A 12136-nucleotide genomic window follows, 5' to 3' on the forward strand; every position below is an offset into this window, starting at 1 on the left:
ATTTCTTTATATATTCTGGATAGAAGTTTTATAAGATACATGATTTGCAAATATTTTCTCCTGTTCTTTGGATTGTCATTTCACATTCTTGATGGTGTCCTTTGCAGCACAAAAACTTTTAATTTTGATGAATTCCAATTTACCTATTTTTTGTTGCTTGTGCCTTTTATGTCATATCAAATAAACCATTAGGTCATCTAAATCCATGAAGACTTATACCTATATTTTCTCTTAAAAATGTTATAGTTTTACATTTAGGTCTTTGATCCATTTTGAGTTAATTTTTGTATATAGTATGAGGTAGGGGTCCAATTTCATTTTTTTGCACATAGATATCCAGTTGACTCACTATTATTTGTTGAAAAGATGATTCCCATTGTTGAAAAGATGATATCCCATCTTGATAACCTTTCAAAAAATAAAATGAGAATAAAAGTAAAGGTTAATTTCTAGACTGTAAATTCTATCTCATTGGTCTATGTATCTAAGTCAGTACTACACTGTCATGATTATTGTACTTTTGTAGCAAGTTTTAAGATCAGTGTGGGTTTTCCAACTTTGTTTTTTTTTTTCCAGATTATTTTGACTATTTAGAGTCCCTTGAATTTTCATGAATTTTAGGATCAGTTAATTTCCAAAACAAAGCCAGCTGGAATTTGGTGAGGATCGCTATATTAAGTCTTTTAATCTCTGAGGTTGGATATCTTTACATGTATTTAAGTCTTTGACTTCTTTAAGAAATGTTTTGGGGAACCCTGGGTGGCGCAGCGGTTTGGTGCCTGCCTTTGGCCCGGGGCGCGATCCTGGAGACCCAGGATTGAATCCCATGTCGGGCTCCCTGCATGGAGCCTGCTTCTCCCTCTGCCTGTGTCTCTGCCTCTCTCTCTCTCTCTCTCTCTCTCTCTGTGTGTGTGACTATCATAAATAAAAAATAATAAAAAATAATAAAAAATAATAAAAAATAAATAAAAAAATAAAAAAAGAAATGTTTTGTAGTTTTCAAGCATTTTGCTACATTTATTCCTAATTATTTTCTCTTTTTTTAAGATTTTATTTATTTATTTGAGAGAGAGAGAGAGCATGAGCAAGGGGGAGGTGCAGAGGCAAAGGGAGAAGCAGGGTCCCTGCTGAGGGCTCTATCCCAGGATCCCAGGACCACAACCTGAGCTGAAGGCAGTCTCTCAACCAAGTGAGCCATGCAGGCACTCCTAATTATTTTATTTTTTGATGCTATTGTAAATGTAATTATTTTCTTTCTACTATTTTATTATTTTATTTTTGAATTGTTCATTGAATGTATAGAAATACAATTGATGCCTATATCCTGCAGCCTTATTGAACTTGGATATTAGTTCTATAGCTTAATAGATTCTTTAGGATTTCCTTCCTTTCCTTTCCTTTCCTTTCCTTTCCTTTCCTTTCCTTTCCTTTCCTTTCCTTTCCTTTCCTTTCCTTTCCTTTCCTTTCCTTTCCTTTCCTTTCCTTTCCTTTCCTTTCCTTTCCTTTCCTTTCCTTTCCTTTCCTTTTCTTTTTTTTAGTAGGTGCTACACCCAACATGTGGCCCAATGAGCAGATTCAACTCCCAACCCCAAGGCCAAGACCTGAGCTAAGACCAAAAGTCAAACATTTAACCGATTGAGCCACCCAGGTGCTCCTAGGATTTTCTGTATATAAAATCATCTGTGAATGGAGATAGTTTTACTTTTTTCTTTCCAATATAGATGCTTTTTCTTTTTTTCCCCCCCTTTTTGTCCTGGTCAAAACCTCCAACCCAATGTTGAATGGAAGTGGCAGAAGCAGACATACCTCTCTTATTCCTTTTTCTCTTTTTTGAGAAAGAGAGAAAGAGTGCAAGCATGAGAAAGAACTAGAGTTGGGGCAGAGGGAGAGGGAGAAAGAATCTCAAGCAGGCTCCATGCCCAGTGTGGAGTTGATGTGGGGCTTAATCTCATGACTTCAAAATCATGCCCTGAACTGAAATCACACTCAACTGAGCCACCCAGGTGCCCCATCCTTGTCTTATTCATGATCTTAAGAGGAAACTATTCAGTTTTTCGCCATTAAGTATAATGTTAGCTGTGGATTTTTAATAAATACTTCTTATCATATTGATGAAATTCTCTTTTCATTCAAGTTTGTCGAATGCTTTCATCATGAAGATGTGTCACATTTTGTCAAATGCTTTTTCTGCATCGAGATGATCATGTGGTTTTTGTCCTTTATTCTGTTAATCATTTACATTAATTGATTTTTTTATGTTAGCCCAAGTTTGCACTCCTGGGATAAATCCACTTGGTCTGGTGTGTAATACTTTTTATATGTTGCTAAATTTGATTAGCTAGCATTTTGTTGAGGATTTGGGGTCTTTATTCATAAGAGATACTGGCTTAGGGATCCCTGGGTGGCGCAGCGGTTTGGCGCCTGCCTTTGGCCCAGGGCGCGATCCTGGAGACCCGGGATCGAATCCCATATCAGGTTCCCGGTGCATGGAGCTTGCTTCTCCCTCTGCCTATGTCTCTGCCTCTCTCTCTCTCTCTCTCTGACTATCATAAATAAATAAATTAAAAAAAAAGATACTGGCTTATAGTTTCCTTTTCTTATTATATATTTGTCTAGATTTGGTATCAGGGTGATAATACTGGCTTCGTAGTATGAGTTGGGGAATATTGTCTCTTCTTTTTTCTGGAAGAGTTTGAGAGAGATTGATCTTTATTGTTGTTTTTTTTTTTTTTTTTTTTTTTTTTTTTTTTTTAAATTTTTTTTTATTTATTTATGATAGTCACAGAGAGAGAGAGAGAGGCAGAGACACAGGCAGAGGGAGAAGCAGGCTCCATGCACCGGGAGCCCGACGTGGGATTCGATCCCCGGTCTCCAGGATCGCGCCCTGGGTCAAAGGCAGGCGCTAAACCGCTGCGCCACCCAGGGATCCCCTATTGTTGTTTTTTTTTTAAGATTTTATTTATTTATTCATGAGAGACACACAGAGAGAGAGAGGCAGAGACACAGGCAGAGGGAGAAGCAGGCCCCATGCAGGGAGCCCAATGCGGGACTTGATCCCTGGTCTCCAGGATCACACCCTGGGCCAAAGGTGGCGCTAAACCTCTGAGCCACCAGGGCTGCCCTTTATTGTTTTTTAAATATTTGGTAGAATTCACCAGTAGACCCATCTGGCCCAGGCTTTCCTATGTGGTTAGTTTCTGGATTACTAATTCAATCTCCATACTGGTTATGGGTCTATTCATATTGTTTACTTCTTTTTGAGTCAGTTTTGGTAGCTGTGTCTTTCTAGAAATTTGTCCATTTCATCTAAGTTAATCTGATTTGTTGGCATGTAGGTATTCATAGTCTTTCTTTACAATCCTTTATTTCTGTAAGGTTGATAGTAATGTTCCCTCTTTCATTTCTGATACTAATTTGAGACTTTTCTTTTTTTTCTTGGTAAGTTTAGCTGAAGTTTTGTCACTTACTGATCTTTTCAAAACAACTTTTAGTTTCATTGATTTTTCTCTATTGCTTTTTTGTTCTCTAGTTCACTTATTTTTGTTCTCTTCTGTGTTACTTCCTTCACTCTGCTTGCTTTGGGTTTAGTTTGCTTTTCTTTTTCTAGTGTTTGAGGTCTTTTTTTCTTTTTAATATTGTCTTTTGCAGGGAAAAATTATAATCCTATGCATACACATACATGTGTACACACACAAAAAGAATATATGTTTCAAATACATAGAAGTACAATTGACCCTTGATCAACAGGTTTGAACTGTGTGGGCCCACTTATAAGTTGATTTTTTTTTCAGTAAATATATTGGAAAATTTTTAGGAGATTTATGATAGTTTGAAAAAAACTCACAGATGAACCACATAGCCTAGAAATGCTGAGAAAATTAAGTTAGATATATCATGAATGCATGAAATATAGGTAGGTAGTAGGCTGTTTTATCATTTGCTACCATAAAATATACACAAGTCTATTATAAAAAGTTAAAATTTATCAAAATGTATGCACAGACTTATAGACCCTATATGGTGCCATTCACAGTAGAGAGAAATGTAAACAAACAAAAGGGTGCAGAATTATATAACAACAGCATAAAACCGTAGAACATACTGTACTACTGTAGTGCTTTTGTAGCCACCTCCTGTTGCTATTGGGATGAGCTCAAGTGTTGCAGGGATCTGCTTAAAACTCCAGGACAATCATCTCCGCATGAGCAGTTTGTCTCCATAAATTGCTTTTCACAGTAAAAAGTGATCTCTTGTGGCTTTTGCTATTAGTAGTTAAGTTGTGGGGGAGTCAGAAGTTATGTGCAGATTTTTGACTTGGGGAGGAGGGGGAGGTCAGCGTCCCTAACCCCCTGCAGTGTTCAAGGGTCAACTGTGTCTGTGTGTATCTCAAATACATACAAGTATGTATACACTGTATTTATATAAAGCAAGAATGTGAAACAAAAATTGGCTCTACAGGGAAGCTGCCTGAATTCAATTCCCTGTTTTTACCACTTACCAGTGGTCAACCTGACCAAGTTCCTTATCTGCATCAAACCTAAGTTTTTTGAGCCACAAAATTGAGATATTAATCCCTCCCTCACTAGGTTTTTGTGATCATTAACTGAGCAAAAGTACATAAAGTGTCCTATACACAGTGTCTGCACAGAACCAGATACACAGTAAGTGCTGAACAAAAGGCAGCTGCTCAAAGAACGAAAGCTAATCCCTAGTGGTAATTATTTGTTCACCCGTCTGTCCTGGCAGTTCCTCTGTGACGAGGGTGCTGGTATTTCCGGGGACTACATTGATCGTGTGGATGAGCCCTTATCCTGCTCTTATGTGTTGACCGTCCGGACTCCTCGGCTCTGTCCCCACCCTCTCCTTAGGCCCCCACCCAGCGCTGCTCCTCAGGCCATCCTCTGTCACCCTGCCCTGCAGCCTGAGGAGTACATGGCCTACATTCAGAGGCAAGCTGGTGAGTAATTAGAAGAACAAGGAGAGGGGGCCCCTGGGTGGCTCAGTGGTTGAGTGTTTGCCTTTGGCTCGGGTCATGATCCCTGGGGTCCTGGGATTGAGTCCTGCATCAGGCTCTCCGCAGGGAGGCTGCTTCTCCCTCTGCGTATGTCTCTGCCTCTCTCTCTCTCTCTCTGTTTCTCATGAATAAAGATATAAAATCTTAAAAAAGAGAAAGGAGAGGAAGAAGAGACACCAGGAGAGACAAGCGGAAGATAAGGTAGGCATGTGGCCTTGTCCTGCCCACACACTGTTTTTCAGTAGACTCAAAGCAGTATGGAGATAAAGCCCTAGAGGAGCTGCAAGATCTGGAGCCGCAAAAGTGGGGTGAGGCCCAACCCGGAGCGGTGCCCTCAAAGAGAGGAGGTAGGATCTTCCTGCATCTGTTCCGTGAAACTTCTCCACTTCTTCCCTTCCCCAGTCCTACTGACCTGCACTGACCGTTGGGGGTGGGGAGGAAGTCCTACGGGCCCTAATTCCTTAGTAATAGTGAAGGGGAATGTACCCCATTCTACTTGCTCCCTTCTGTTTCTCCCACCTTTCAGAGTCCTCCCTGTTCTCTATATCCCAGGTGCACATCCAACCAAGGATGACAGTAAGGAGTCCAATTTCTGGAAGATGCTTCCTGAGCCACAGGAGCAGACCCCTGGGGCAGCGGAGACACCGGCTGAGGTGAGAGCTGGCTTCCCAGCTATTTCTCTGATGAGGGTGACCCTGGGCGAGCTGAGGTCATCGTGAGTTGACCTACACCTATCCAGGGAGGCAAGGATCTACCCAGAACCACTGCCTTAAGAATGTGGTAGGTGTGAACGAGCCTGTGGACTTTACTCCGCCCTTTTCTCCTCATCAGGAGCAGGAACCAAACCTTGAGGCCGCAGATCCAGCTCCGGGCCCTCCCCATGGTGAGCAGAACCCTCCACCTCTCCTTTACCGCTTGAATGTATTTTGGAGGGGGTGGGGGTGGGGGTGGGGTGGAACTAAACACTGGTGGGGGAGGTTGGGCGGCCAGGCCAGCAGTGAATTCATCTTTATTGAATTGGAGGCAATACTATTTACAGACAGCAATGCTATTCTAGGGAGATAACGGAACTCGGTGGTTCCGCTACTTGCTGACTTTGTAATCCTGGGTGATTGCACTTAACCTCAATTTCCTCACCCCCAGCAGTGGGTAATCCCCCTACCTTACAGGGTAGTTGTGAGGTTCAGTGAGAACAAGTCTGTAGTTCACAGCAGAATGCCCCGAACAGAGTAGACCAGAGTAGACAAGAAATGGTTTCTATTTGGCAGAAAGGAGAGAACAGTATCCAGGGAAGAGAAGGCTGTGGCCCCAGAATCTCTTCCGTAGTCCTCAGAACTGGAGTAATTGCCAGCAGGGCCCAGCAGCGTGGGTGCGAGCAGTGTGTTAGTATCCCCTGTCTCATCTTTGGGTCCACCTTAGGACAGCACCCTCCAGGGGCCTGCGTCGGCTCCTATCTCACTGACCAGACAGGTGGCTCCCGGACGCAGGGACCATGTCCTTCCCTGGTCTCCTCTTCTCCTCTCCTTAGGAAATCAAAATAGAATTTAGGACACAACTGCTTCATCCCTGCTCTTTGATCTCAGATTTTCAGAACAACGTACAGGTCAAAGTCATCCGGAGTCCTGCAGACTTGATTCGATTGATAGAGGAGCTGAAAGGTGGAACCAAAAAGGTACGGGCCCCTGCTCAACAGAGGGGGAGAACCCGCCTCCCTGCTGGGAGCGCTTAGAGAACGGCCCCTGGAGTGAGCCCAGGAGAGCTGACTCCCTTTCTTTCCTCCTCCCGAGTCCCCCCACTGCCACACTCCAGCCACTGTCTATCTGTGGCCCACACGTCTCTACTGAAACCCCAACTGTCCGTCTCTTTCTCCCGATCCCCCGTCCACCTAGGGAAAGCCCAACGGAGGCCAAGAGCAGCCTGTAGGTGAAGCAGAAGTCCCTCAAAGGGAAGCAGAGGAGAAGGACAAGAGTGACACGGATCATCAGAACGAGGTGGAAGAGGAGGAAGAGGAGGAGGAGGATGAAGATGAAGATGAGGATGAGCAGCAGTTACTGGGAGAGTTTGAGAAGGAACTGGAAGGGATACTGCTTCCATCAGACCGAGACCGGCTCCGCTCTGAGGTGAAGGCCGGCATGGAGCGGGAGCTGGAGACCATCATCCAGGAAGTGAGCACAGCCCTTACCCTGCTCTCCTTGGCGGCCGGCTGCTCCTATGGACTAGGGCAGGCTGGGGGGCCAAAGGAATGAAGGGCGGCCTGCGGCTGGCACAGGGCAGGGGCACAGGGCAGGGAACAGTGTGCTCAGCTGCCACTTGTTTCCTTAATGGAAGGAAGGGACGGTAGGGAAGCGGGGACCAGAGGGAGGGCCAAGACTTAGCCGTTGCTTTCCTGTTAGAGCACGAACCACTGAGCTGCACTGCCCCCCGCCCCCTGACTCCACTCTCCTGCCTTGGGCATTCCAGACAGAGAAGGAGCTGGACCCAGACGGGTTGAAGAAGGAATCTGAGCGTGATCGGGCAATGCTGGCCCTGACCTCCACTCTCAACAAGCTCATCAAAAGGCTGGAGGAGAAACAGAGTCCAGAGCTGGTGAAGAAGCACAGGAAAAGGAGGGTTGCCCCCAAAAAGCCTCCCCCCAGCCCCCCACCAGCAGGTAAGAGCTGTTGGACAGGGTCCCTCAGCTGGTGTACCCTGGTGGGCATCCCGTTTTGCCCTTCCGAGGGTGCTCACTCCCCTCCATCCTCCTGGAACGCAGCTCTCCTGCCTTCTTCCCACTGCCTCCATCCCTTTGCCTGGTTACCTCCTACTCAGTCATCCCTTCGGGAAGCGGCTTTTAGAGCATGTCTGTCCAGTTTTCTGGCTGGCTCCCGTGTACCCAGCACCTAGCACTTCCACGGCGCATGGTGGGTGGTCGGTAGAAACTAATGGAACGACTGGGAGCCAGCTTGTGTGCGGAAGACCACACACCTGTGAAGGACGCAGCGTATCAACAGTGAGCCCGGTGCGCTGGGAAAGGCCCCCGCTGGTAGGGTGTGAACGGGCAAGCCTGGCTGGTCAGAAGCCAGTTGCCTGGCGGGACAGACGTGAAGTTATTGCTTCCTCCTGCACCCCTGAGCTCCATGCCACAGGGTCATATGAGATTAGACATTCCAAATGGAATGTTCTGTTTTCACACCTTCCATCCCACCATCTCTATAAACACTGGAATGTCTTTCGAGTACCAGCATGTGGAACAAAACCACAGTTTTCCAACCTGCTTTCCTAAAACAAAACTCCTCTGTTGGCCCAGGTGACCTGATTTTTGCTTCAGAAAACACAGTGGTTTTTCCTGTAGGGGACAGGCAGGATGATTGGTCCAGGAGGGGAAAGGGAGGCTGCGGTTAGTGGAGGGAGCTTTATAGGCTGAAGGGGGATGGAGGAAGGGGGCACTTACTCTGAGCCCCAGTTCATCAAAGCGTGTGATGGAAAACTGCCAGGACCAGTTGATGGCTTAGGGAGAGGTGACCACCGCAGCCCCTAACCTGGAATCACGGCTCTGCTTTGTGTCTCCCTGTGTGTCTCCCCCTCTAAGAGGAGGATCCTGAACACAGAGTCCGGGTCCGGGTCACCAAGCTCCGTCACGGAGGCCCCAATCAGGATCTGACTGTCCTCGAGATGAAACGGGAAAACCCACAGCTGAAACAAATCGAGGGGCTGGTGAAAGAGCTGCTGGAGAGGGAGGGGCTCACGGCGGAAGGTGGGCCCTGGGGCGGGCTGGCTTAAGAGTTGTTGGCAGGGCCTGCTGCCCAAGGTGGAGGGGCTGGGTCCAGGTGGACTGGAAACCTCGCTGGGGACCTGGGAGGCAGAGGGCCCTGCACGGACGCTCCCACCTTTCCTCTTCCTCTCACTGCCCACGTGGCTCCTTTCCAGGGAAAATTGAAATCAAAATTGTGCGACCAGGGGCTGAAGGGGCAGAGGAGGACTCACACTGGCTGACTGATGAGGACACGAGAAACCTCAAAGAGATTTTCTTCAATATTTTGGTGAGGGGCACCTTCACCCAGCCCTGGATCTCCAAGCCTTGACCCCGGTCTAGCCCGCCACGGGGATGGCCAGTCCCAGCCTCACCACCTCCTGGGCTGCTGGAATTTCTGGCGGCTGGGTGGGTGTTCCCCTGCGAAGAAGCGCGGGGGCGGGTCCCTGCCCTCCACACGTGCGGGGCCCCGGATCCTCCAGGGCCCAGCGCCGCCCTTGGCTCTCCACCAGCAACCCCGCTCACGCACCCCCGCCCGCCCTCCCTGCAGGTGCAGGGAGCAGAGGAGGCGCAGAAGGAGCGGCAGCGCCAGAAGGACCTGGAGAGCAATTACCGCCGTGTGTGGGGCTCTCGGGGCGCAGAGGGCACAGGGGACCTGGACGAGTTTGACTTCTGAGACCACTTCTGCTGTTGGCCGGGCAAGGAGTCCAGAGCCTGCCTAGCCTGGCACTGCCTCCTCCCGCCCTGCACCCTGGGGCCCCTAGGGCAAAACAGCAGAGTAGGGCTGAGCGGTGGACCTGGCTTCCTCCCGCCTCCTGCCGCCTCCTTCCCTGGGGGGGGGGGGTAGGGGGCCCCGTGGGGTGAGCGTGCTGCTGCTGCCGTCACCCCTGCTGCCCAGAGCCACCCAAGACCTCGCAGGCCTGTGGGGTTTGCTCTCCCAGGCTTCTCCCCACAACCCCTTCCTTTTGTCCCTGGCTCCCCATACCAGTCCCCTAACTTGTTGGTTCCTCTCCCCTCCCTCCCTAGAAAGTTGGTGAGATCTTTTGAGCAAAGGAGGGCAGGGGGAGCAAGAAGAGTGGGGCGGCTCAGCAGGCCCCCCACGCCCTGCCTGAGCTGCTCCTCGGGGTCACCCCCTTCCCTTGGATCAGCTGGGGATCCCCTGCTCCTTCCCGTGCCCACATTGTTCCCTACAATATGTGCTTCCAAGTTGAGGTGCCTTTGCCTCTGTTTCTGAGGAAATGGGAGAAAGTTGCCCACCACCTCTGACACGATCCCACTGAAAAGGGTGGGGTACAGAACCACCCACCATGTTCTTGAACAATCAGGTTTCTCAGTAAAGAACTGGACCATCGATCCATCAGTCTGTGTTTTCTTCTTGGGGTAGGTGGGCTGGGGGCTGTAGCAGGCATGAGGCTTAGTGTTCTCAGGGTGGAGTGCACACTCTCCTATCCCATCCTGTGCTCCACACCCCCCCACCCAGGTGCCACCAGTGGTACTAGGGCTCATGGGAAGAGACCAGGACAGAGAAACAAAGCCCACTGGCCTGCCAAGGGCGGAAACACTCATAGTACTGCCGTCCCTCCTTTTCCTCATCTATATCCATTCCTTCCCTTCTCCCCCTTCACATCCCGGAAGCCGAGTGCACCCCATGCAGTTACCCCACCGCAGGGATCCTCCTGCTGAACTCCTGCAGCGTGCCACAGCTGCCGTTTGCCACCCGCACCCCGTGCCCACCTGGCCACACCGCTTCATTTCTGCCAGAAAAGACTCTCCTCGCCACGCTCAGAGAGGGCGCTGCTGCCCTCGGAGGCCAGCCTCCCACCCTGCTGGGTAGTAGGTGGCTCTGGGTAGGTCTCTCCGTGTCCTCCTTGTGGAGCGCAGACACGGGGCCCCTCACCTCCCCCTTTCTCCTCTTGCTCCCCATCTCTGAGCTGTACAGTCTTCTGCAGCCACTGCTCACAAGGTAGGTTAGAGGCCCCTGAACTGGGTCTCCCGAAGTGCCAAGTGAGATTCAAGTGTTCTGGAAGGAAGTCGTCCGAGACGGACCCTCTTCTTTCTGAATGTAGACAGGTGCTTATTTTTCATGTTATGCTTAAATTGTTTTATGTAGAAATGTAAACGGGTAGACTTGTGAAATCCTGCTTCCCCAGGTCCATTTTGAGTGTCTTGCGGGGAGGAATGCTTCACCAGTGCAAGACCTGTGGTACCGCCCGGAGCCCAGCTGCAGTGGGGAATGCTGGGTTCAAATGCTCCCTCCTCTATTTACTCAGTGGGGCCGTGAACAGTTAACTCTTCAAGTGCTGTTTCCTCACCGTAAGTTGTGGATAATCACACTGGCCTCCCACGGTGGTTGGGAGTATGGAATAAAACCTGCTGTTGTGTATGTATCATGCTCTTGGCACAGCACCTGGCCTCAGAGAGCATTCGAGACGTTCTAATGAACCAGCTCCTGAGTTCTGAAGAGACTAGATGGTACTTGGAGACCAGAGTCTTAGATGGAATCTCAAAAGCTGATCTGAAGCTACAGTGGAATCTTTCAGAATGGGAGAGCCAGGAGAGCCGGGAGAGGCTCGGGCGGGAAAGTTTGCCTTGATGGGGATGGACTCTTAAGATCATCAGAAAACTGAGTTCTGGAAACCTTGCTAGATTTAATCATCCTGTACTTTCAATAGTAAATTCCTTTTTGCTTTCCTTTGGCGTTTGGTGGGAGTTTGGTGGAACCTCCCGTGGAGGAAGTCGGTCTGCCCCAGCTGTGCTAAGTCAAACAAAAAGAGGGGAGCAGGAGGTGTGGGACGTGGCAAGGTTGGGGGGGTGGAGGGGCAGCAGGAATCCAGGTGAGGACACCTATGAACTTGGATGTAAAATGGCAGCAGCTCCCCTCAGCCCCACAGGGAGTCTCCTAGAGTCCTATTCTGCACAACCTGGAGGGCTTGAAACTTTGTCATCCCATCCACTACATCCTTCACATTTCCCACAAGGCCAGAGACGCAGCCCATGACAAAAAGCATCCAGTGGATTACTTAGTGTTGGGATTTGCTGCGGGGGTTGCTGACCCCTTGACCACCTTTCATTGGCTGGAAATGAAAGGAACTTCCCACTGGCCTGTGGTTCCCTGTGGTAATCTCGTGCTCTCCAGGGTCCCTGCTTCCTCCACAGACTCTCCCACACTCGAGCTTCTGAGGAAGAGTGTGACCACCAAGATGTAAAGTGGAGAATGGCCGGGTCCAGGGTCTCTGAGCTGAAAGCGGGAATGGCCAGGTGTTCCACTTGAGTCTTTTTTGCTATTTCCCTCTCATTTCTTTTCTTTCTTTCTTTCTTTTTTGGGGGGTGGAGAGACGAGGAAGAGGGAGAGAGAATCTTAAGTAGGTTCCACCCAGCAGAGCCCAACTTGG

The 12136-nt window shown here is 48.9% G+C and overlaps 1 protein-coding gene across 4 annotated transcripts in view; it reads left to right on the forward strand.

Moving 5' to 3' along the window:
* The window catches only part of OS9 (OS9 endoplasmic reticulum lectin), a 30380-nt gene extending 20283 nt beyond the window's left edge, over positions 1–10097 (forward strand). Inside the window, exons 6-15 of one of the 4 annotated variants that reach the window (XM_055328982.1) lie at positions 4747–4957; positions 5257–5361; positions 5567–5667; positions 5846–5897; positions 6598–6686; positions 6904–7179; positions 7475–7664; positions 8583–8747; positions 8921–9033; positions 9295–10097. In XM_055328982.1, the coding sequence (XP_055184957.1) occupies positions 4747–4957; positions 5257–5361; positions 5567–5667; positions 5846–5897; positions 6598–6686; positions 6904–7179; positions 7475–7664; positions 8583–8747; positions 8921–9033; positions 9295–9420 (1428 nt within the window). In that variant the 3' untranslated portion in view covers positions 9421–10097. The remainder of the gene's footprint in view (positions 1–4746; positions 4958–5256; positions 5362–5566; positions 5668–5845; positions 5898–6597; positions 6687–6903; positions 7180–7474; positions 7665–8582; positions 8748–8920; positions 9034–9294) is intronic. The other 3 variants (XM_055328983.1, XM_055328984.1, XM_055328985.1) reach the window with 3 other exon arrangements.
* Positions 10098–12136: the final 2039 nt, after the last annotated feature.

The sequence above is a fragment of the Nyctereutes procyonoides genome, unplaced genomic scaffold (assembly GCF_905146905.1).
Source record: "Nyctereutes procyonoides isolate TBG_1078 unplaced genomic scaffold, NYPRO_anot_genome, whole genome shotgun sequence".
Classification (NCBI taxonomy): Eukaryota; Metazoa; Chordata; class Mammalia; order Carnivora; family Canidae; genus Nyctereutes; species Nyctereutes procyonoides.